The sequence below is a fragment of the Pteronotus mesoamericanus genome, unplaced genomic scaffold (genome assembly GCF_021234165.1).
Source record: "Pteronotus mesoamericanus isolate MK-2021 breed Mesoamerican mustached bat unplaced genomic scaffold, CSHL_Meso_final contig_78, whole genome shotgun sequence".
Taxonomy (NCBI): Eukaryota; Metazoa; Chordata; class Mammalia; order Chiroptera; family Mormoopidae; genus Pteronotus; species Pteronotus mesoamericanus.
The window spans coordinates 26,598,762-26,623,963 of record NW_026555258.1 but is presented as its reverse complement, the minus strand read 5'-3'; the positions used below and the strand labels follow the sequence as shown (position 1 = coordinate 26,623,963).

The 25,202-nt window shown below is 40.7% G+C and overlaps 1 protein-coding gene across 2 annotated transcripts in view; it reads left to right on the top strand.

Annotated features, from left to right (window-relative positions):
• Positions 1-25,202, top strand: part of INVS (inversin) — a 132,805-nt gene that overhangs the window by 84,347 nt on the left and 23,256 nt on the right. For both annotated transcript variants that reach the window (XM_054584610.1, XM_054584609.1), the window contains 5 exons: positions 1,079-1,234; positions 1,638-1,867; positions 6,023-6,129; positions 12,505-12,717; positions 23,118-23,404. In XM_054584610.1, coding sequence (XP_054440585.1) covers positions 1,079-1,234; positions 1,638-1,867; positions 6,023-6,129; positions 12,505-12,717; positions 23,118-23,404 — 993 coding nt within the window. The remainder of the gene's footprint in view (positions 1-1,078; positions 1,235-1,637; positions 1,868-6,022; positions 6,130-12,504; positions 12,718-23,117; positions 23,405-25,202) is intronic.

Sequence of the window (25,202 nt, the reverse complement as noted above, 5' to 3'; positions counted from 1 at the left end):
GCAAATTCAGTAGAATTTAAAGAGTAACCTAAAGAGTGATGGCATGAGACAAGCACTAGAATGGAATGACACAGGCAGTTGTCAGCCCAACATGAAACTCACATGTAGTCAAAATTAATTTTTCAAACCCCTTCCAAGAGCACCGGAGAAGAGACCACATTCCATCTCCATGGGTTCTCCAATGTGGAAACAAATTGCTCTTTCATAAATTGGGCCCTGAGGAAATTGCTGGAGCCATGTTGTATGAAAAATGCACTCAAGGCAGTGAGGTATACAAACTCTCAGTAGCGCGTGAGCGCAGACCAACCACAGAAATAGCTCGTGTAACCCACGGAAGAAACCAGTGATGTCTCCTGTCACACCATCCCTCAAGCATATGCTGATTGAGTGGGTTGGTGGGCAGAATTCCCTGTATCATTTAAATTATTTCTCTTTGTCCTTTGTTTGTTCTCTTGCTCCTTGAGAAAGAGGAAAAAATAGTGAAGTAGTAGCTAAGAGGAGGGGACCATGTGAGACCAACGGGATGGAAAGGGAGAACAATGAGATGAGAAATGTGGAAGGAAAGGGAGAAAGTAGTTTTGTTTTAAATCTCCTACACGCATTATTGGACTTTAGAGAGTCTTATGAATAACACAGAAAAGCCCATGCGAGGTTGTGCAGGGAGCACAAAGTAGCCAGCAGCCTAGCCGCCTCTGAAGGTGCCCCCGCTCCAGGCCCAAACTAGGATCCCAGAGTAGAGAAAGGCATGTCTGTGGGTGGGGCAGAGGGGAAAACACCTTTACAACCATAGCAAAAACAGGCAAGGGAGAGGGTTGTCTGGAGGCTGGGAAGGGTGGGGGGAAGTGGTCACATAGCCACCTTCCCCTACACCTTCTTCCTTAACCACCCCCTTCTCTAAATCGACTAAATAAGTATGAATAAAAGGAATATAGAAATCTGCAAAAGTGAATCCTTAAGACCAGATTGCATTTAGCCAAAAAGATTGGGTAATCACAGGAGGAAAAGATACATAGTTAGACTAATAAAGAGGTAAAGTTGTTATTAAAGAGTTCATCACTTTCTCTTGCTCCCTTTTTAGCTTTACATGCTGCTGCCCTTTCTGGCCATGTCAGCACCGTGAAGTTGTTATTGGAAAATAATGCTCAAGTAGATGCTACTGATGTCATGAAACATACTCCACTTTTCCGAGCCTGTGAGATGGGACACAAAGATGTGATTCAGACACTTATTAAAGGTTAGTTATTAAAAATGCTCCAACTAAGTCACTCTCAAAGGTCGGAACTGTTGCATTCACCATTTCAAATACACAGCCTTACGTAGCAGAGAGCCGCCCGGGTAGCAGGGTGAAGAGCGCCGCGCCTGGCATAAGGAAACGCAAGGACCTAGCTCCACCTGTTGGTAGTTGTGTGATTTTGGCAAAGTCACTCCACCTGCCTGATTTTGTTGCATTTTCTGTAAAAGAGAACTGATGCCTATTGTAACCAATGTACAGACTTACTGTAAAAAATATGACTCAGATAATATATGTGGAAATATTTTGCTAGTGTAAAGCATTTCAGGGTCTGTTACATATACTTTTTAAATTTTGATTAATGCTCTCCGTATTAGTCATCTTCACTATATCCTTGCTTTTTCAGGTGGAGCAAGAGTAGATCTAGTTGACCAAGATGGACATTCTCTTCTACATTGGGCAGCGCTGGGAGGAAATGCTGATGTTTGCCAGATATTGATAGAAAATAAGATCAATCCAAATGTGCAGGATTACGCAGGAAGAACCCCTTTGCAGTGTGCCGCGTATGGGGGGTACATCAACTGCATGGCAGTGCTCATGGAAAATAATGCAGACCCTAACATTCAAGACAAAGAGGTAGAAATTCTGGGTCTTTTCTGTATTGTTTGCTCCAAAGTGTTTCAAGTATTTTTCCTTTGTTCACTGAAATGAAATCAAATGGCATTTTGCCAAATGAAGAGATCCCTCACAAATCTGTTAATTAAAAATGATTTTTATTTGTCCATGCTCTCTTCCAAGTCCTTGCCTATATATCTATATAATTTAACAAAGTCATTATATAAATAGGGAATAATTTTATAACTTTTGTAAAATATATATACATGGCATATGGAGATATATATATATAAATATGATAATATTTTACAAACCATGTTTTGTTTTGTTCACTTAAAATTATCACCAATATTATTGCATTTGGTTTGTCATCTTTTTCATAATCATGATGTTTAATATTCCAAAGTTCCAAGAGCTTTATGCTTAGCAACTCACTCAGTCCTCACAGCAACTCTATACGGTCACTACTATTATTATCCCCAGTTCACAGATGAGGAAATTGAAGCTCACGGAGCTTCAGTAATTACCCTCAAGTGACAACGGTGGCAGGTTGGAGTCAGGGTCTAAATTACAACTGTCATCCAAATTTTAGAATTAAATAAGTAACTTCCTATTGCAAGACACATTTTCTTTCTTTTTTTTTAAATTTATAAATCATGTTTATTCTATTACAGTTGTCTCAGTTTTTAGCCCTTCGCCCCCCTCCACCCACCCCACCCCCACCCCTCACTCCCACAGTCAATTTACTTTATAGCTTCTGGGTTTGAGTACTTTACTGCAGGTCATGAAAAACATTAGTTCTATTTTCTTCTAAAACTCCGTAGATTCTACACGTTGATTTGTAACTCACCTGAATATTTCTTGTATAATATGTGAAATAGGGCTCTATATTTGTTTTATTTCAAGTAATAGTGGTCCATGCACCTTATTTGTTGAATAAGCCTTATTTTGCAAGACACGTTTTCTTTATTACAGATCATGTTGCATTAATCATCTACATTCATTTAACTTTTTTTATTTCGGGTTATTCCCCTCTGATAATTTCCCCTAAGTGAGATTATTGAATCAAAGAATGAATGGTATATGCATGTGATTAGGCTCTGGTATAAACTTTGAACTGGTTTCTAAAACATGTGGGTTAATCTATGCTTCCCCCAGCTGTGTAGTAATATATTGCTTTCTCTCAATTTAGCCAATGTTGTTTTTTTGGTACTTTAATTCTTTAAAAATCCTAGCATGTTATGTTTTCCAAGTCAGAAAATATATTTCCTACTAACTCTTTCAGTAACTCTTTATGAAGATTATTATTATATGTAAAATTAACATAATGAAAATATATAAATATGGTCCTTATACCTATGTTATTAGAAATACATCTTTTGTAATTTGCAATACTGTTTACTTTTTTTTTTTTTACAAGTTGCCAGTTTCTTAATTTCCAGTTCTATTTTTATATGTAGTGTTTTCACGTGTATTTTTTTGGATTTTCTACATACACAATCATACTATGTGTGAATAATAACATTTTTCTTTCTTCCTTTTCCATTCTTATGCCTTTCACTTCTTGTTTTACCTTATTAAACTAGCTAGGAATCCAATACAATGTTGAATAGAATTGGTGACAATTGATGCTCTTAACTCATACTGGCTTAAGGAGAAAGCTTTAAATATTTTACCATTGAATATAATATTTGCTATAGGTTCCCTTTTATTTCTAGTTGCTAAGAGTTTTTAAAAATGCAAGGAGCTGTTTAATTTTTGTCATATTGTTTCTGCATCTATCAACATGATCGTATTATTTTTCTCCTCTTTATATTTTTGCTGTTAATATGATGAATTTCATTGATTGATTACATTTGTTTCTCAGATATTAAACTGCCCTTCCATTCCTGAAGTAAACTCTGCTTATGATATATTTTTAAAATATATATTAGTGGATTTTATTTGCTAATATTTTGATATTTTTGCATATATGTTCATGAGAAAATTTGACCTATAGTTTTTCTTCCTTATATTATACTTCCCAGGTTTTGGTAGCAGGGTTACACTGACCTCATAAAAAGTCAGGAAACAGCACCTCTTTTCTTATTCTCCGAACAAGTTTATGTAAGATTGGTGTTACTCCTTCCTTCAATGTTTGGAGGATTTCCTGGTGAAGTCATTGGATCTAGGTGTTCCCTTTGTGCAAAAGCTATTAATGAGTGATTTATTTCCATTAATAATTCCAAGACTATTTATATTTTCTAATTATTTCCCTTTCCACTTTAGTAAGTTGCATTTTTGAGAAATTTGTCCATTTTATTAAAAAAGTCAAATGTATTCATATAAAATTGGTCATATATGCTTCTATCTTTTTTATGTACACAGGACCTGTAGTGATCTTTTCTTGTTCACTTATATGTTAGTAATGTGCTTTGTCTCTTTACTTTTTAAAAAAACTTTTCCATTTTGCTTATTCATCTATTCAGAGGACTTCTTTCTCTGTTGATTTTCTATATTTTTCATTTTTTAAAAACTATTTCATTGGTATTTACTCTTACATTTATTATCTCCTACCATCCACTTACCTCAGGTTTGACTCACCATTTTTTTAAAGATTCTTTTGGTGAAAGTTTAAATCATTGATTTTTTTCAATATTCTTTTCTAATATATGTATTCAAGCATGCTTCTTCTTCTAAGCACTGCTTAACCATATCCTGCAAGTTTGGATAAGTTATACTATCACTATCATTCAGTTAAAACATTTTCTAATTTCCATTTGACGCATGGAATATTTAGAAGTCTATTATTTAATTTCTAGGCAGTCAGGCACTTTCTTATTATCTTTTTGTTGTTCATTGCCTTAATTTCCTATTGCTGCTATAACAAATTACCACAAACTTAGTGCTTTAGAACAACATAAATTATCATCTTACTGTTATGGAAGTTAGAAACAAAATAGGTCTCTTTGGGCTAAAAATCAAAACTAAGGTGTTGGCAGGACTGCATCCCTTTCAGAGGCTCTAGGTGAGAATCTGTTTCTTGACTTTTCCAGCTTCTAGATGCTGCCCTCATTCCTTGGCATGAGCCCCATTCTTCCATCATCAAAGCTGGCACTGACTGGTTGAGTCTTTCGTACACCGCACCCTCAGACACACCCTCCTGCCTCCCTTCTCACTTATAAGAGCCCTTGTGATTACACTGGGCCTACCCAGATAATCCAGGATAATCTCCTACCTCAAGGTCAGCTGATTAGCAACCTTAATTCCATCCACATCCTTAACTCCCACTTTCCATATAACATAACATAGTTACAGATTCCAGAAATTAGGATGTAGACATCTTTACAAGGGAGTGCATTATTCCACCTATCACACTAGTTTGTATCTTAAATTTTACTGTGGTCAGAAACTATACTCTGAATTATTTTAATCTTTCAAAGTCTTTTGAGACTTTCTTTATGGTCCAGGTTATGGTTGATTTTGGTAAATGTTCTATGTACACTTGAAAAGAGTACTGATTTACCATTATCAGATGCAATGTTTTATATATTTATATATATCCCTTGGGTTAAATTTTTACATTGTATTGTTCAGGTCTTCCATATCTCTACTGTTTGTTTTATCAGCTATTATAAAAGACGAGTTAAAAATCTCCCTCTGTGATTATAGCTTTGACTATTTCTCCTTCGAATTTTGTCAGTTGCAGCCTACATATTTAGAAGCTATGTTATTAGGTGCATATAGATTTGGGATTGTGGTATCTTCTTCTTTGACTGTTTTAGTACTGTAAAATATCCCTCTTTATCTCCAGCAGTGCTTCAGGACTTCTTTATCTTTGACATTGACACTTTTTGATAATGTGGGCTATTTATTTTATTTTACTCAATTTGGGTTTACCTTATGATTCCTCATAATTAGATTCAAGTTTTACACTTTTGGTTAGGACATTATAGAGGTGATATTGAATCCTTCTGTGGATACTATGTCTGGGGACATAGAGTGCCCCTTAAAGGAGCGCTAATCTTGGTCACTTGGTTAAGATACCATCCTTTTCTCCATTGCATAGTTAATATTTTCCCTTATTGTAATGAAGTAATTTGGGAGGGGAATTGTTTATTTTTTGAGTTAGCATAAATACTTGTGTGTCTAAAACTACCTTCTCCAGATGAACTTGACTTTTGCTCATGCTCATAGGGAAGAACAGCTTTGCACTGGTCCTGTAACAACGGATACCTTGATGCCATTAAATTACTATTAGACTTTGCTGCTTTTCCTAATCAGATGGAAAACAATGAAGAGAGGTAAGTAAGCTGTTGATTAAAATAAAATGTATTGTTAATATCACATTGTTTCTGCCAGATTAAAAATTTCAACATTAGATTCTATGTCAGTAATAAGTCAGAAATAAGTATACTCATAAGGAAAACACTACATTAAGAAATCCTGAACCAGGAAAAAAAGATCAAAAGTTCTGTGCAGTGTTGACTTAGAACCTTGAGATTTTAAAGCTATTCAGAAGGTTAGACATTACCTAGGGCAAGCTCACATTTTACAGGTGAGGAAACTTCTGTGCCTCCTTCTGGCTGGTGGCTGGCATGAAGTCAGGGGGTCCAGACTGACCAGGACTGAGGATTCAGTTAGGCCAGTGGCATGTGTTTCACATTTAAGAAATTTTTCTTGATGAACAGGATATTATCAGTGGACAAAGGCACCACCATGTAACATGAAAAAATGAGACACTAAGCTGAAAGTTCAGGACTTTAGTCTCAGTAGAGTTTTCCTGAATAATATGAGATCCACAGAGTTAGGCTGGGGTTGTTCCCCAAGGACCCGCGCCTCATGAAAAGGACCAGACACACAGCGTGGAGTCTAAGCAGAAGACTCTTGGTGGTGTTGGGTCTAGGAAGGGTCTAGTAATCTGTAGGTAACAGCCAAGTTTGCCATCAGACTTCCATAGCCGAACATCCCCCAACCCGGCCCGCGCTTTAGTCCTCCTTGTTCACGGCCACTCTAAGTAACGTGGCCCCTGCTGTGACACCGTCCCACCCGCTTAGCTGCCACAACCAGTTCTCTCCTTCTGTCGTGGAAAATTAGAAGAGCAGGAAGAGCTTCCTCTTGGCAACTTTCTTAGCAGAAACCTGCTCCTTCTGTCTGGGGCCAACCCCGTCACCTTCTCCACTTCTTGCAGAACCTTCCCCGTTAGTGATATCCTCCACCCATTATTTTCCAACTCTTTGTTCTGAAGCTCGTCTTCTCTGTCTCTAAAGACTTCCTTCTCTCAGGCTGCCTTCACTGGCCCCATTTCTCTGTGCTCACCATTTCGGCCTTTGCAGCCAGGCTTCCGTCCTCACATCTGTACTGAAATCTGTGTCTGAATGGTCACTGACAAATTCCTAATCAAAGAGCGATGTTGGGTCCCCTCTGTCCACTCTCACTGGCCTTTCTGTGTCCTGGTTCTGTTGCTTCCTCTTCTTTACCTTTTTGAGACTATATCTTCTCTGAGCTTCTGTGACAGTTTATTTTCCTGATTCTTTTCTAATCATGTCTGCTCCTTCTTCATTTCTTTTGGCTCCTCTTCTGTTTTGTTTTGTTTGTTTTTTATTATTGAATATAAACATTCTCCAAGGACTGGATCTCTTCTCTCAGCCTATCCTATGGCGATCAGACCTACCCTTAGGCTTCAGCAGTCGTCCAGGTCCTGGCGACTTCTAAAACTGTATTTCAGACTCAGTATCTCACCTTGCTTGTCTTCATTACCTTCATCGTTGTCTAAACCTAGCCTTCTTTGACTCTTTCTGGGACTATTGCAATGTCTCCTCGCTGTTTTCCTTCCTTTGATCCTTCCTCATTCAATTCACCTGCTTCCAAAGTAGCCTTGCTAAATTATATTTCTAATGTAATTGTGAATCATGCCATTCCTCTGTTCAAATGCAGTGTCACCTAAGGAGATTGTTCTGATCCCATAGTCATGTGTCCCACACTTTGTTCTCCCCTCACTGTGTAACCTGTCCTCCCCTGTCGTTAGCAGAGAACTCCTGAAGATCATGGTCACCTTCTGTATTGCTTACAGTGCTTTTTTGAAGTAGATGCTCAGTGAATAACTGTTGCATTGTCAAGTTTGTGTTTTCAGGCTCTTAGTAAGCATCACCCTGCTTCATAACTGTGTTAGAAACTTCTGGAATTCTTAGAGCACATGCAGAATTACATAAAGCAGACTGGTATGTCTTTCTTTAGGAACAATTGTGTAAAGAGCTCACTCTGTATTATCGTCATATAGCAACTGCAAAACAATGACAATTTGAGGGTTTAGGGGATTGGCCATTTAAGGAAGTTGGAAAGCCAAGTGGAATCCTCAAGATTGAGGTTTTGACCTTAAAACAGATATGTGAGAGAGCTGAAGATTTCTCCCTTGGAAATCCTAGAAAAACAAAAGGGAAAGTTTAAGAATCCTAAGAATTGGTGATGATTTATTTCTATAAAGCATTTATTCTACAATGTTACAGTGTTTACAGCGTGACTACTATTTTTTGGGAAACAGTAAAAAAAAATATTTTGTTTGCAATTCAGTTCTCATTTATATGTTAAACATTGAATTCCAGACCTAAGTAAGCCTGTGAATTAAGGTGCTTACTGCCTCCTGGAGTAAACATGTATTAATTACAGACCAAAGACCAGAGGAAAAATTCACCTGACCGTACTTGCCAATCTATAGATGAAAAGAGACAGTGGCAACATTCCAGGTCCCTTTAATGTTTCATCAGCAATGCACCTTGATGTACAAATGTCAGAACTTGGCACTGCCTTTTATGTTTATTGACATTCCAGTTTAGGCATTCTGCTCACCCCATCAGGCCATTCCCACATGGCAGGTCCAATTGCATCTCGTCTCTTGTCTTTATCTACATTGTTTCTTGGCTTGTTACCATCAATGTAGTGCTAATTTCTACTTCTCATGCGTTGACACTAACCCCTCGATGTGCACTGCATAGACATAATTTTTGTCAGCTCCTGCTGGTCTTCAGTCAATAACTACCTGACAGCCACACTCTGACATCGATGGGAATATTCACAGCATTTGAATGTTTCTAAATTGAATTGGGAATGAAGAAAGATTCAGTAGTAATAATCACAATATGGTCAGTTGCTTAAACTCTAGGTATAGACTTCAATCTTAAAAGCTTGCTAGACACTTGGATTGTGTTCCTTTGATCAAAAATTGAATGAGAATCCTAAATAAAGCAGTTGTTTTTTAAAAAAGACACTTTTGAGAAAATTGGGTGTAATTTGAATATGGAGTGGATATTGGCTCTTACTAAGGAATTCCTGTTAATTTTGTTAGTACAATAATGACACGGTTATGTTCATATTATTTAGAGATGAATACTGAAATGCAGGGAGGTGCAACAACAAGAGACCTGGGATTTGATTTAAAATACTTTAGCAAAAGTAAAAGGGAAGGGCTTGGATGAAGCAAATATGACAAAAATCTTGCTAAGTCTTAAATTTGGATGAGGAGTATGTAAAGGAGTACATTATACTCTCTACTTTTGTTTATGTTTGAAATTTCTCCTAATTAAAAAAACAATTTACCATAATAAAAATGTTGAAAACATTTGAAATGCAATTTCCATCTGCAAATAGCCTGAAAGACCTAGCCTTCCTTTTTGCCTGTCACAAGTAAGAAAACAGAAGCTCAGAGAAGTGAAGAGAATGCCCAGGGTCCCTCAGGTCTGCCGACTCCCAGTTCCGCATTCTTTAGGGTCTCTTCTGCTACCTGTTACTTCCTTTTGTCATATCTGTAAGTAAAGGCATAGTTTGGGCCTTAATTTCATACACTAGATTTTCATGATTCTGCTTGTATACTATGTGAAAGACACTACATTTTAATTAAAGAAGAAATGATCAAGCTTACTAAATATAGGTTATTTGCAAGTTGATTTTAGAAATTTCATTCTATGAGGTATAAGAGACTTCTACTGAATAGTTGATAGATGTGTTGTAGAAACATTATTGAATGGGAGTCATTCGACCCTAGTTCCAGTCTAGATTCTGCAGGTACCTAGTTACATAACCTTCAGCAAGCTGCTTAAGTTTTCTCAGTCTGTTTATTCATTTCATTACACTAAATTTAGCTCTACTATTGTGTGATAATCTCTTCCATTGACTATGTATTTATATTTTTTAAATTTTTCTGAATTTACAAAATTCTGCCTACTTATAAATAATGTTTTAAAGTTTATGTATGGCCTTCTGGTCTCTGAACAGTAGCGGCACATTGAGCTGTCTTTATGGGGGGCTCCTTAATCTTAACGTTTGGTGCTTCCTTCTGAATTCAGAGTTTCCTTAGTGAAGTGGCCAGATCACGTTTGGCTTAAATTGAAAACCTCATCTTTTTATGGCTTACTGTGACTGTTGGGCGAATTTTGAAGAGAGATCTTTTTTTCCTATAGTCATTAGATGATTTTGTGGGACTAATGATGCATCGATATAATCATCATTTATTTCACCTCAGAAATCAGCTGATTATTTCCTCCTAACGTCTCTTATTGCATTGAATTAGTAACAGTCAGAAAGGAATCGGATCAGTGGCAGCCATTAGGTGGTTGGAAGTACTAGGTCCAATGGAAATAATATTTCTGATAAGCGACTACGGTGTCACAAATCACGCCGCAGTGTATGTCCTGGGATGATAAGAGCAATAGCCGACGTTTAGGAACTCCTTCCCTGTGCCGGTGCGAGGCCTGGCCTCGCAGTCGTTTCCTTTCTGCCCATGCCAAGTCTGCGATGAGGGAGGCTGGGCCTTAGAGACAGCGAGTAAGTTGTTTAAGAAGGGACAGTTACCGTGACCATTGTTGGGGGGTGGAATTTGGGGTTTGGGGTTTTTACTTCAATGTTTTTACTTTTTGCACGGTGCAAATGCTTACATGGGTCATTTTTATGAAGCGGTCATTTTTCTTTAAAAAAGGAAAGCACCCTCTGCCAAGATATTAACAGTAGTTAATTGTGAGGGAGGTGATATAGATGACTTATTTTCTTCTGTGTGTTTATCATATTTACTTTATACTTCTGAAAACAAAAAAGGTTTTAAAAAAAGAATTTGCCTAAAATCACACAATGAGAAAGAGCCAGTTGATAATTAAACATATAACTACATGGCAATAATAGCCATCCTTCCTAAATAATAAAGTTATCAAAAAGGTGCTATATGCCCATCGTACAAAATCAAAAAGGCATCAAAGGGCATTGAGTGAAAACGGCAAGTCCCTCCCACAGGCGCCCCCGAGGCAGCCAGCTCCCTCCCAGCAGCGCTACTGTTGCCAGTTTCCTGGGAAACATCTGGAGATGTATTTTACATAGGTGATCATACAGGAATATATTCTTTTTTGTACAAATGGGGCAGGCCATAACCCTGTTCTGTTTCTTACTTTTTTATTTTCTTCATTTAACAAGACATCCTGGAGATGGTTGCTCATTTATTCATGTACTGCAGTCAGGGCTGCATTACACAGATGTCTTCATCGCACGGACGGCCTGTGCTTTACTTAACCAGTCCTCTGTTAATGGATATTGAGGTTGTTCCCATTCTTTTACTATTTCAAGCTGTGCTTCTACGAATATCCTTGTACATAAAACATTTCACAAATGAGAGCAAATCTGTAGGGTAAAATGCCTCTAAGTGAAATGGCTATGTTGAATGGCAGCTGCATAAATAATTGCTACAGACCTGCCAAATTGTTCTCCTTAAACTTGAAGGTAGTATGTGAGAGAGGCTATCTCCCTTCATCCTTGCTAGAACAGTATGTTCTTAAACTTTCTGATCTTCGCTAATCTGATGATTAAAGTGCTCTCTCAAATGAGTCTTAATTTGTATTTCTCTTAAATTAGTGAGATTGGACATATGTTTAAGAACCATTAGTATTTTCTGTTTTGGGAACTCTTTTACCCTTGTTTTTGCTGTTTTTGCCCTGCAAAGCTTTTTTAATTTTTATGTAGTTGCATTTTTCAATCATAAGTTTTCTGAGTTTTGTATCTTTCTTTTTTAAATTCTACTTCAATTTTTAAATAATCATCCCCAATTTCTTCTAGCATATTCATGGATTGATTGATTGATTGATTGATTGATTGATTGATTTGAGATCTTTGCTTCATCCAGAATTTATTTTGGAGTGTGACGTAAGAATCCCTTTTCCCCCAAGTGGCTATTCAGTTGTTCCAGCACTATTTCATAATTCATCCATTCTCCAGTTAAAGAGCCATCCTTATCATATAATCTCTCCATTTTTAAAAAATTTCATAAGCGTTAACTATCAGTAATCATAGGCTCAAATGATGAATATCATAGAACTTTATTTGCAGTACCTTTTGAGACAGGAGCAAGGAATTATTTGGAGCATGGGAAACAGGAAGGATGATCATGTTCTCCCAGCCCCCAAGTTGGGAGCCAGTGAGCAGAAGTCGGGACTTGGTATGGTCAGCAGCACAAAGCACCCGACTCCAGGTCACCTTGTTTTGTGGCCCTCAGAGAGAAAAAGGAGCAGCTCTGGAGTACAGCAGATAGCTTTGCCTGAGGACTATTTCACATCGTAGAATGACATTTTTGCTGCATACAAGTATATTGCCAGTCTAACTGTGCCTTGAATTATATTCCAACACTTTGAAAAACATTCCTGCTTCAGGTACACGCCCCTTGATTACGCGTTGCTTGGCGAGCGCCATGAAGTCATCCAGTTCATGTTGGAGCACGGCGCCCTGTCCATCGCGGCCATCCAAGACATTGCTGCCTTCAAGATCCAGGCCGTCTACAAAGGGTACAAGGTCAGGAAAGCCTTCCGAGACCGGAAGAACCTCCTCATGAAGCACGAGCAGTTGAGAAAGGATGCTGCTGCCAAGTAAGTCCGAGCTGTTAGACATTGTGTTCCCACCACTCGAAATCCTGGGTGAAGGGGCAGAGTGGTGGGGGAAGCCGGGGCGGGGGGGTGGATCAGGAGAGGGTTGGAAATAGTTTTGAGCCCTGCGCCCATGCTACCTTCCCCCTTGCTCACCAGTCCTCAGAAGACTGAGGTGACAGTGAAGGATGAAGGCCTGGTCTCTATGTGGTGGCTATTGCTCTCAGTTAGTCCTTGATATTCTTACCCAGAGAACCCACCCATGGGAAGGAGTTGGAGGGGGCGGTGCCACCCACAGTGAGCTGCACAGAGAAAACTGGTCTTCTCACCTCTCCTGCCTTTCCAAAAGAAGCTTCTACCAGTATCTGGCCTGCTTCCAGTAGGGTAACCTAATCTTGATTTGATTAAAGCAGCCAATTTATATAAATAACTTGCTTTCCCCCACCTATTCCTTAACAAGTTTATACGAAATAATGTAATCTATTTCTTGGCTAGAGCCTACAGAGAAAATCGTAACTAAAAGGAAAATACTTGTTTCAAGGACCTCACACTTTTTTGGATAATGATACACAATGTGCAAAATAGTCATATGTGCCTACATTGTGATTATCTTACCATAAATGATTGATTTTAGATTATCCTTTGGTTTTCCTTTTCTTTGATACCTGCATTGGGTGTTTTTAATAGTAAGAAAGTATCGTATTAGCAGATACAGAGACCAAAACCCCTGATGACAGAGATGCACACAACAGGCAGGTTCCTGAGGGGTAACTCCGGGGCTGCACCCTGAATGTCTCCACACCTTGCATCATTCCATCTCTCCGTTCCTTCCATATCGTGCCCACAAGGGGGAAGCATAAGTGTAATAAGTAGCCATTAAAATAATAATATAAGGCAGGATAAACCATGTTAGCAAGAAATTAAATATCACTATGAATTGGAATATTAACCATAATGTCAGCCTTCGCTAGGCAGGATTGACAGAAACACGTTATTTTCTGTGACTCAGAAGTTACCAAAGTAGGTGACACCTAGGAAATACTAGTTTGCATTCTTCTCTTAATGAGGCTCTCTTTCCTTCACTTTTGCCAAAAAATCCAGTGTTAACCTAAAGCCTCTATGTGCCTCTTTTTCCAGCCTTCTTATCAAAGTTCTCTGCATGTGAGTGACGACTCTAAGTAGGTAATGCATATGACAAATTATCCTGACTTGGAAGTAAATATTCTCTGCAAGGGATGGAATATTGTATTTCCTTCTACTGTCATTTCTGTAAATTCTAGTGTAATTGCGTGAGAATCTATTTTCAGAATTGGAAGTCATAGCTACCTGATTATGAGGTGCAACTCTACAAAGGCAATATGACTTTGTATGTCCCTCAAAAAGGAGTATATGAATCCAAACACATTTCACTTTGTTTTTGGAGCGAGGAGACCCAGGAGTCCTTCCCCCCAAGTTCCCTTTCCAGCAGAATAGAAGGGTTGTGGTAGAGTGGGAAGAAGACCTGGGTTCAAATCCAGCCTCTGATGTTTACTTGCGATGAACTGGACACAATATTTCTCTCTCTGGGCCTCAGCCTTTTCACCTGTAAAACATAACCAATTAGCCCAGTTGATTTCCAGGCACTCTTTGGTTCTGTGGGAACCCTGCATCGCCTTGTTATTGATCTCAGCCTCCTCTTTCTCTCCTTTGCCTGAGATGCTGCCCAGAGGTCCTACACCTGAGGCCAAGAGTTTGGGTTCAGTGTAGAGCTGGGAACTAAGAATACATTTGTCAGAAGATCCTCTGTACAGAGGGAGGGGTTTCAAATAATGATGCTTAAATAAAGTGTGTAATGATTTAGGATATTTTTTACCTTACATGGTCTTTTGTAACTCCTAGCCCAGAGGGTTTGATCCAACAAGGAGACTTACGGAACACCTAATTCTCTGCCCCTGCTTTTGCCCTTTCACTTGTTGTTCTGATTAGTGTCACTATTGTGGAAGACAGGTCCTCTTTGTTCTTAATTCTTAGTTTCTGAAGTTCAGAACTGTGCTTACTGTGATAGTATTTGAAATTGCCAAAACTGAAAAATCACAATTTCCTTTACTTTTTCTCAATCACAATTTTTCCTTTATTGAGTATCATTATTGGAAGTAAACAAGTTTTTTACACTTTAACCATCACTTCCTACAGTCATTGTAGCATAGATCTCCAAGAGAAATATTTAAATGGAGAAGAAACTGATTTAATTTTATTTCTCAAGAGTTATTTTGTAAAATCAGAGTTAGCGTTTAATTTTGTGTTTTGTTTTTGTTTCAAGGAACAGAAATCAGAATGTTAAGTTCTGCCACTGCGCCGTTGACTAAGTTGGCCCAGGCACATCATGGTACCTCAGTGTACCTTTCCCAGGTTATCCTAGCAGAAACCTCCTTCCTTAAAGTAAGGATGTGAAAGGCCTTTTTTTAACTTAAAATGAATTCTAATTTACTGATACAGAAATTGGGAGAGAAGTTTTAGTCCTATTTTCTAAGGCATGTTTTTTAGGAAATACCGTTTAAGAAATACCTACAATCCACGTGAAAGCACTTTATAACTCATACCGCGCCACCTATGTTGTTGCCAAAATGAACATTACTATAATTTACCTGCCAAAGCACACAGTTGAATGCGCACTAAAGTAAGACCGCATTATGTCGTGCACTCTTCCCTGAAGCTTCTTTTGCCAGATTTTTATTTCACTCTAATCAAGGATCTCCTCTAACGCTCTGACTCTCCCTTCCCCCGTCTTTTTAATGATGCCATCTCCACAATGAGGTCAGCCCTGGGGGCTAACTCCTTAGACTCCTACTCATGCTATCCTTTTTTTTCTGTTGAAAATGTATCTACATTTAAAACCTAAATTACTTCATCTCTGTAGATAACTCCTTCATCCGTCACACAGCTGCTGGGCCTCCTGGAACTCTAATCCCAAATCATCACTTGCCCGCTGGGCATTTCCCCCTTGCTGTCCTTCTGTTACTTGCCAACACTTCAGATCCCCGGACGTTTCCATTCGCATGTCCTGTTGTCGCTGTCGCTCCAGGCGCCCTGTGTGTGACCCACAACTCATCACCACAGCCTGTCTCTCTTCTGCCTCCTGATTTCCTGATGGTGCTGCCACCACCGGTTGTGCTAATGCCCCTTTTGAAACGTACCTTTAAGTGCTTTCTCTTTCATGCTCTGTCCCATCACTCTGTACAAGCCGTTGTTCTTGAACACCAGCCGTGATGCTGTGTAAGACGCTTCGACATTTACTGCCGCTTCTATCTCCAAGCCTCATTTCTCTCCACTGCTGCCACCCGCACGCCCTCACACTTGAGGTCTCCGCCATCCTGAACTTTCTGCACCCCCTCTCACCACATTCTTTCTTACCACACTCTCTGGGAGACCTGAGCGTCTCTCTGGCTAGTGTTTGAGGGTGAGTGTGCTCAGAGTTACTTAATCAAGTCCAGTTTGGGTCACCCTGATCAAACTCTTGTGATGCTGAAGCCCCTTCCACAGGAGGTTGTCCTGTACCCTCAAAAAGTCAAATGACAAGGAATTCCCTGCCTCTCACACAGTACACTCCATTAGTGAGGGGACAGTGCTACCTGGCAGGAGTTCTTTCCTACCCTCTGGTTTGGAGAAGAATCAAAATCCTCTCCATAAACCAATTTTCAGACAATTAAAGAAATGCTCATGGCATTGGCACCCCTAACGCGGATCTCCTTTTTGCCTCATAGCAGGTCCTCCTGCACCCTCCCCCGCTCCCGCCCCCGCACATCTTCATTTTGTCAACGCCCTTCTCCAGGATTGTCCCGTAGGTTGGACTCTTCTGCTCACACTGTGGTCTGACCTATGGGAAATCACTTCCAGGATTCCACTTCATGCCATCTGCTTCCCCGAGCCTCAGTTTCCCATTGGAAAGATTTCTTAACCCAGGGCAGGCTTTGGGGCTCCATGAATGCCCTGAAAGTATATGCTGCATTTCATGTGTCATGATCATACGTGAATTTGGGGGGAGAGGATCTGTACATTTTTATCACATTCTCAAGGAGGGTCCATCAGGCACAGAGAGCTGTTTAAAAATTGGACTAAATGATATCTGGGGTTCCTCCCAGCTCTAGTGCTCTATAAGTCAAGAGTTCTAAAACACATGACATTTTCTTATTCCCTTGAGAGGAAGTCAAAAGCCGAATAGCACCAGGCCTGCTCTCCAGCGACAGTGAGAAGTAGACCCTGACAGCCCCCACATCCAGTGCAACGCCAGCTGAGAGGGCCAGAACTCAACCTGTCCTGCCTTATGCAGTAATCAGCTTCCTCTCCCTGGAAATGTTCCAGCAGAAACTGAATTGTCAACTCTCCAGGATAAAGCTAAGAAATTTCTAAGTCATATGAAAAACTGGTCTCTCTAAAATCTCGTCTGAGTCAAAGATTCTGTGGGAGGCGGGTTGCGTGCCTTTGCTGACGCGCCCCCCCCCCCCCCCCCGCAGTAACCTTCTCTCGTGTCCCACCTTTCTCATTCTGACACTCCATGGAGGCTTTGCCCCCGCTCCCAGTTTAGTTCATCTCCCACCTCCTCCCGGAGCTCTGTGTGGATACCTCTATTCCAGGACTCCTCACGTCCCAAACTCGCTGTCTGCAGGCGTGTGTGGGTCTGATTCCCCACTGGGTTGTCCGTGCCCTGAGAGCAGGCACTGCGTTGTGTATCTCCGCACCTCCAGTGCCTGGAGTACTTGATATATCATAAGCACTTAATAATAAACGTCCAGTGACTGCCCCTCCCCGGGCCTAAGACCTTACGTAAGTCATTCATCCCTCTAGGCCTTAGTTTTCCCCTCTCTCAGATGGGAGGGTTGGGCCAGGCGCCCTTTCGGGTCTCCTTCAGTTTTAGTGCAGTGAACCCCTGTAGGCGCACTGCTTTATCTCGTTGGCCTTACTAGGCAGCAAACACATCTATGCACCATTTATTCTCACAAAGCGTGCTAGCGCTTATGTATTTATGCATTGGGTTTTCCAACTCCCTCCACATTTATCAGGAGCAGATTGCCCTTTGACAGGTTTATGGTTTTCAAAGGAACATAAGAACAAAGGGCTTCACCACTGCCTGTACTGGCTCATCAGACTCCACCTATTGGCTTCCACAGAGAGTTGTGTTGTATTTGCCCAGTTCCGTCAAGAAGAAATTAATTCTATCAGATACTACCTTCCATGAATATTCACATTTCCGTTGCCATGAGTATAGGACCTGGGAGAGGTTTCAGAGACGCGATTAAAATGGCTTCATGGAGCAGGGGGTTGTGTGGTTTCATCAAGGAGCACTTTCTTAAAATGTCCTTATGCCCAGCCCTGTAGCTCTTCATAAAAGTAATAATGATTACTTACATTTATATACTGCTTTACAACTTACAAAATTCTTTTACATTAATTCACTAAACCCATACAATAACCCAATAAAGAAGACGGGGCAAATAACAGACAGAGGTTAACTTGCCTGAAATCTGCAGAGCAAGTAAGGAGACAGCACTTGAGTCTCAGTTCTACCCTGGGCCGGGCTTCCTATCATTGTGGGGTTCGGGGGAGTCATCCTACCAGCCATGCTTATGCAAAAGGCTGTGTCCCAGTACTAGCACCGATCCGGTAGGCCAGCATGGACCAGCTCTGGCTGCTTTTTTCTGACTTACGCCCGGAAGTGTAACTGCTGGTGGCAGAACCAGGCCCCTGAGTCAGCTCTTCTCTTAACCCAGCGCTTAGTCATATGTTCCAGTGTTGTTTCCAGCGATTAAGAGAGCAGTGCCAACTCACCACCATCCGTTCTGCAACATAGTTCAATAACAATATTCCTGTTGACTCTCACAGCTAAGATAGCAGAGCACATCAGCATCCTCCCAAATCCTTAAGAAAGTTAAGAAAACGAGTTGGCCCCAAGCCTTCACCAGGACTACAGATAGGAATGGCACTGAGAGCAAAGCCAGGTTAAATCAGTACAACGAGACACACTAACTAGATGTCCCTTATCTGTGGAAACCATTTTAACCACCTCTCTCAAACTTCTCATAGGTCCTATGTTCATAGAAACTTGAACACTCATTGAATGAGAAAAAGCATGCCTATTTCTGCAATGTCTGAGGTAGTTAGTTTCGTCTGTCAAAACTGGGCAAAGATAGCACTCTATGGAAGCCAAATAATGTGGGGTAGGAAAAAAATGTTAACTTCTGAGGCTCAAACTTTCACATCTAGAGCTGAGATGCTGAAGTCATTGGATGTTCAAGTCATTTAAGTTATTACTGCCCTTGATGTGGCCCTCTGCACATCACGCAATCTTTTGATTCCTTAGTTTCTTGTTGCCCCCCACTTTTTGCAGTTGTCATCGAGGCTACTAATTTGCATAAATCCCCATCCTTGGGTCTTAGATCTGGTTGCGGGTGTTGGGCTCCAGGGTACATCTTCGCTCCACCATAGCCTTGCAGCAATTTGCAGTGTGTCCCTGAAATCTTTCCTTTCCTAGATTGGACGGCTCCGGGTCCTTCAGCCCATCATCTGGAGACCCTCTTCACCCTGTGTTGCTTGGGACCCAAAGCAGATATTGTCAAAGCTCTGTCCCCAGTTAACTTTCTCACCTTGTTACACTGTGAGACTCACACAGCTGCAAAAATTGCTCCCGAAAAGAGTACAAGCCAGGCTAATTGGTGGCCCATCAAAAGCTGTTGTCTGGCCATTTTCCTGTAAGATAGTGGGCTAATGTGGGACTATTTTATACATTAAGATTCTGCCATGTTAATAAATTTACTGCTAAAATGTTACGTGCTGTGTCATGGACAGGATCTTTTTTTTCCTCTTTAACTTTTCATATGAACTAGAATAATATTGGTTCTTTTTCTGGTGTGTGTTTCCTAAACTTTACACAAATGGGTCAAGTTTATAGCATAGCCCGCCATGAAGATTAAAGGACTTTGGTTTTCTATAGTAAATTATTTGGAGGAAAGACACATAAATTCCAGGACAGTTGTGGAGCCTAAGTGGTTAGGACTAATAACCACAGTGGAAGGAAAGTTACTTTGATGTGATATTACCAGTTTCTTCATATGAGACAATGCATTTTTTTAGAGGATGGGAAAAGGTTGAGTGAAATTTTAAAAAACAACTTTGTCACTGAGATGAGTTTTACAGGGAGAGGTAAGGCAGCTGAGCTCTCTCTCAGCTCTGTATGGTTGATGATGCAGCTTTAGGTAAGTCACTCATCTCTCTGCCTCAGTTTCCTTATCTACCAAATAAGAGCATCACCCTCAGTAATCAGAGCTTCCGTCAAACTCTTACACTGTGGCAGTGGTTCTGGCCTTTTTTTCTCCAGATAGACACATGCATATGGGATCATGCTCCTCTCTCTGGAGCTGTGTCATGTGTGTGGCGGTGTTGCTTTTGTTTTAACGTAGCAGAATACATAAAATAGGATGTATGTTATGCATAATTCCAGTTTTAACCACCTCTCCCCTTCACCCCAGTGACTACACTTTTACATCCAGAACTGCAGCTCTGGGGAACCTGCACAACTATGGGCTGTGTGCCACCTGGAAGATATTTTTAAATTTAAAATGCGTCCTTTTAAATAAAATAAAACATTAATATACTTCTGTTCATAAGCTTGGGGGGTGGTTAAATTATATATTCTGATGATTATGTTCTTTCTCCCAAATCTGCTTCTATAGTTCCACCAAAATGAAAAAACAACCCCCTGCAAACCTTGCCCTTCAAAAAGTCTTCAGAAAGCAGAGCCCCTTGCTTTCTGGACATCCCGGTCACTCCAAAAAGCAGGGGCCCTGTTTGTCCTGTGGCTGCCTTCGGTGCGGTCCCAGAAAGGTCCACGGTGACAAGGTTTGCCGAGGGGCTGACTGTACCGTGACTTCTTGGAATTGAAAAGGAAAGCCGTTTGGGTTCCTAAAAGAGAAACGACTGGTCCCATAACAGAGTCCAAGTTATCACCTCGAAGCCCCTCTTAATGACAATGAGATCCATGTAGATGCCGAGCCAGACAACCACGCGCCTGTGTCTGTCTAAAGGACCAGTGTCCTCTCAGAGCAGTTCTCTCAGTCACTGCAGGTAAAAAGCAGCTCTCCTGCCTGTCAGGAACAAGACTATTAGATCAGTGAGCAGCACGCCACCCACCCCTCCAAGAGGCTTCCCCCTTCCTGTCCGAGACAGATGCCACCGAAATGGCACCTGCTAGCATCCACGTGAATCTCAGGCTCTGATGGTGACAGGCTCTCCAGCTCGCCCGTCGATTGCAGTGCCGCACACCGAGTGTCGGCGGTTGGCAAAGCACACAGCAACACCAGAATCAAATAAAAACGGAGCTGCACAGGGGTTCGCATGGCCCGTCTGGCCACTTGCTCTGGGAAGGGACTCAGCGGCAACTATTAGATAAGCAGGTTTGGGCCCCACATCAAGGGCTTTACCACAGGAAGAAAGACCTAGAAGGGCAAGTTAAGTTGACAAGGCTTTATGTCAAAGACCCAGATAGCTATCATCTGGGTCTCCCCTGTCCCTTGAGATCTGAATAAGCTTGGCTTCAAATTCCAGTCTGTGGAAATCTGAATTCTAGGACTTCCTGGGGACGTTGGGTCTCTGCCTCCGCTCTTGCTTCTGTCCCTGGTTACCTTAGCTCTGCAGTTTGTCGGGTGGTCTATGACAAAGTATGTGTGAGCATGGTAGGCCTTACAGAAAGCTGGTGCCATTGAGGAGAATCACACTTCCTGTCCCATATGGTTTACTTAACAGACCCTGCGAGACTCTTGTTCTCTTGGCCTTGTGCTCAGGGTGTGGTCAGAGGAACCTGGGTACTTGTTAGAAATGCAGAACCATGAACCCCACACCAGGCTTGCTAAGTCAGAATCTAGAAGTTTGCGCGATATTGGAAGATCTGGTTCATTACAGTGTGAGGGGCACAGACCTGAAGTCCTTTTCTGTTACCTCTTCGTGGGCAGCATGTCTATGCCCTGGCCCTCGCTCTCTGCATACTCAGTCTCTCTTCTCTTTCTTTCCCCTCCCTCCTCTCTCTCTCTCTCTCTCTCTTTCTCTCTCTCTCGTTCTCTCATCACCTCCCTCCCTGTCAGGAACCACAAACAAACTCTGTGTCATGACAGAGCAGCCCCTTCTCTGGAGCCTCAGAGCCAGTCACCATGTGGGCGCCGAAGACCTCACCTTCACCAGCCCTCAACCTTGACCCCAACCTTAATAAAGTATTTGTCTAAACAAGGTCCCTTTCTGAAAAGGACTCTGATACCAGCCACTTTGATAAAAGAAATCTCTCCATCTTGTTACAAAAGATACCCCCGGTTTTATAAAGATGTCTGGTTTCCAGACAGACCCCTGAATCAATTCAGGATTCTAAGCTATTGTGTGTAAGACCTGCGAGAACTGAGTCTTCCACAGAAAAATGACTCACTCAAGGTCATTTTGCAGTTATTGGCAGAGGCAGGACCAGAAAAGTTCTTAAACTTCCCAGCACTGGCTTCTCTCCACTGCCCCCCAATCATTCTACTTTAACTGACCCTTTACGTGGCTACTGGGTTCTCTTGCTGTGTGGTAACTAAACCATCTGGGCAGCAAGTACATTTTGAATGCCTGCTGTTCCAGGATCAGGAGAGGCAAAGCAGGGCCCAGTTTCTCCAAACTGGACACTATCTGAGGTGTTTGTGAATTTTACTCCAAAGACTTTTTCAAAGTCTTCCGACCTTCTGCACCTCATCCACAAAAATGGTAGGTTTGACTCATTACCAGAGCTCTCGACAGCATGGTTGCATGCAGCTCACGAGTGTGTTATAATCAGTTGTGAGGTCTTTGTAATTTTTTCCATATAATTGTTAAGATCTGCTAGTGGTCTTTTTTTCCCTAAGTATTTTATTTATTTATTTTTAAAGAGAGGGAAAGAAAGGGAGAGAAATATCGATGCTTGAAAGAAATATACATCGATTGCCTCTCACACGCTCCCTACAGGGGACCTGGCCCACAACCCAGGCATGTGGCCTGACTGGGAATTGAACCGGTGCCAGTGGTCTTTTTAATAGAGAAAATGAAAGGCTTCCTTATGGTCGTCATCCTCAGTTACATTCTGAGGTGCTTTCTGGAGTAGGAGAAAGGGCTTGGGGACACACACCTTAGGGCCATGTTATGTCTCTCACAGAGTTCCCTGGTTATCTGTCATATGTGCCTCAACAAGCTGACCTAGAAGATTCTTTCAGCTCTATCATCTTATGAGTTATAAAGCTCAAGACTGTTCTCAAAAATGTGAATTTCCAAATCTTGTGTGATATGGTAGCTCCTCTTAGAGTTTATATCTCACTCAGGAGCCCTTGAGTGGGTAACACTCTTTTAATTTTTTTTCCTCTTCCTCCTTGGCTTTGCTTCAGGAAGCGAGAGGAAGAAAACAAGCGAAGAGAGGCAGAACAGCAGAAGGGAAGGCTGAGTCCCGATTCCTGCAGGCCCCAAGCCCTTCCCTGTCCGCCCAGCACCCAGGCTGAGCCCCACAGGCAGAGCGGGGGCCTCAGCAAACAGCCTCCCACCTGCAACACGGCCCAGAGCCCTGAGCGGAGAACCTGCAGAGGGTCTCCAGGCAAAGGGTCTCCAAGCAAAGCCCCCCAGAAGGAGCAGCATATTTCCCCAGACTTGCAGGGAACAGACCCCAGAAAGCCAAACGGTAGGTATATTTATAGCCTTTGCTATCCGATGCCAACCCATGGACTGTGGGCCCTTCTGATTGGTGTATTTAGACCATTTACATGTAAGGTAATTATGTCAGTACTAAAGTCTGCCCTTTTATCATTTATTTTCTATTTCTTTCCTCTGACCCTCACTCCTGTTTCTCTCTTCTTCCCTTCCTGTGGGTTACTCACGCACCCTTTAGGATTCCATCTAAAGGGTGATCGATTGCAGTGTTTTTTAGTGTATCTCTGTAGGTTTGTAGTGGTTGTTCCAAGGATCACAGTAACCGTCAGTGACAGAGTTGTCTCCTAGTATCGGCAACTCACCGCTCTGGGTGAAATGCGGAAACCTCACTTCCACTTGGGCTCCTTTACCTTTCCCATGCTTAAATATCTTTGCTTGGTAGCAGGTGGTCTTACAATTTTTCTTTCAATCATCTAGTATAATTTATAAAATTCATGAAAGGAAAAGGATAGTCAAATTTATGTACCCATATTTTTTCTGTTGTTTTGTCTTTCTTCCTGGTGCTTCAAATTCCTTCACTTAACATTTCCTTTCTGTTTGAAGAACTTTCTTTTTTTTTCTTTTTTTAAATTTTTTATTTTTAAATCATGTTGATTCTAGTACAGTTGTCTCCGTTTTTCCCCTTTGCCGTCCTCCACCCATCCCACCCCGCCCCTCTCTCCCACCATGAATTTCCGCTCTGTCGTCCATGTCCATGGGTCATTCATACATGTTCTTTGTTTAGTCCCTTCTTCTTTCCACCTTTGTCTTCCTTCCCCATCCCCTCTGGTCATTCTCAGTCTGCTCCACGTTTCTGTGCTTGTGGTTTATTTCGTTTGTTTATTTTGTTGAATAGATTCCACTTATAGGTGAGATCATATGATACTTGTCTTTCACCAACTGCCTTCTTTCACTTAGCATAATATTCTCCACTTCCATCTATGTTGTCGCAAAAGGTAGGAGTTCCTTCTTTCTTTTTTCTTTTTAAATGCAGATTGATTTTATTTCTTTATTTTTTTAAATGTCAAGATCCATTATAAAATATTTAAAAATTTAAATCTATTATAAAGTCTCAGCAATTAAAGCAGGATGACACCAGTACAGAAATAATCAAGTAGATCAATGAAATAAAATGAGCCTTCTAGAAACAAACATATATAACTGTCTAACAATGTAATATATGATTAAATCGATATTTCAAATAATGGGGAAAATAAGGCTTCTTCAACAAATAAGGTGCATGGACCACTATTACTTGAAATAAAACATACAGAGCCCTATTTCACACAGTATACAAAAATGACTCAAGTGAGTTAAAAATCAATATGTAAAATCTTAGAAGTTTTCAGAGAAAATCCAAAATAATATTTTTCTTACCCCAAAGTAACATATTCAAACCCAGAAGCTATAAAGTAAAATATTAACAATATGACTATATTAAACATTTAAGACTATATAAAAATATACATATAAAAAAGGGTTAAAGGCCAAGTAATAGAATAGGTAAGTATTTGCAACACATCTAAAGAAGGGTTAATAGTTTTCTCTTTTTTTAGGGCAAAAATTCTACAAACCTTTAATCAAAAAACGGATAAAGAATACCAAAAAGTCATTTAAAGCCTTTTAAAAATAATAGAAATTGGCAAGAAATATACAAAAACAGGTTTAGTTTCAACAAATAATAAAGTAACAATTAAAATACATCATTGTCACAATCAGATTAATAAGTATTAAAAATATTGGTAATACCAAGTATTGGTGACTGTGAAAGGAACTGGGTATTCATAGAC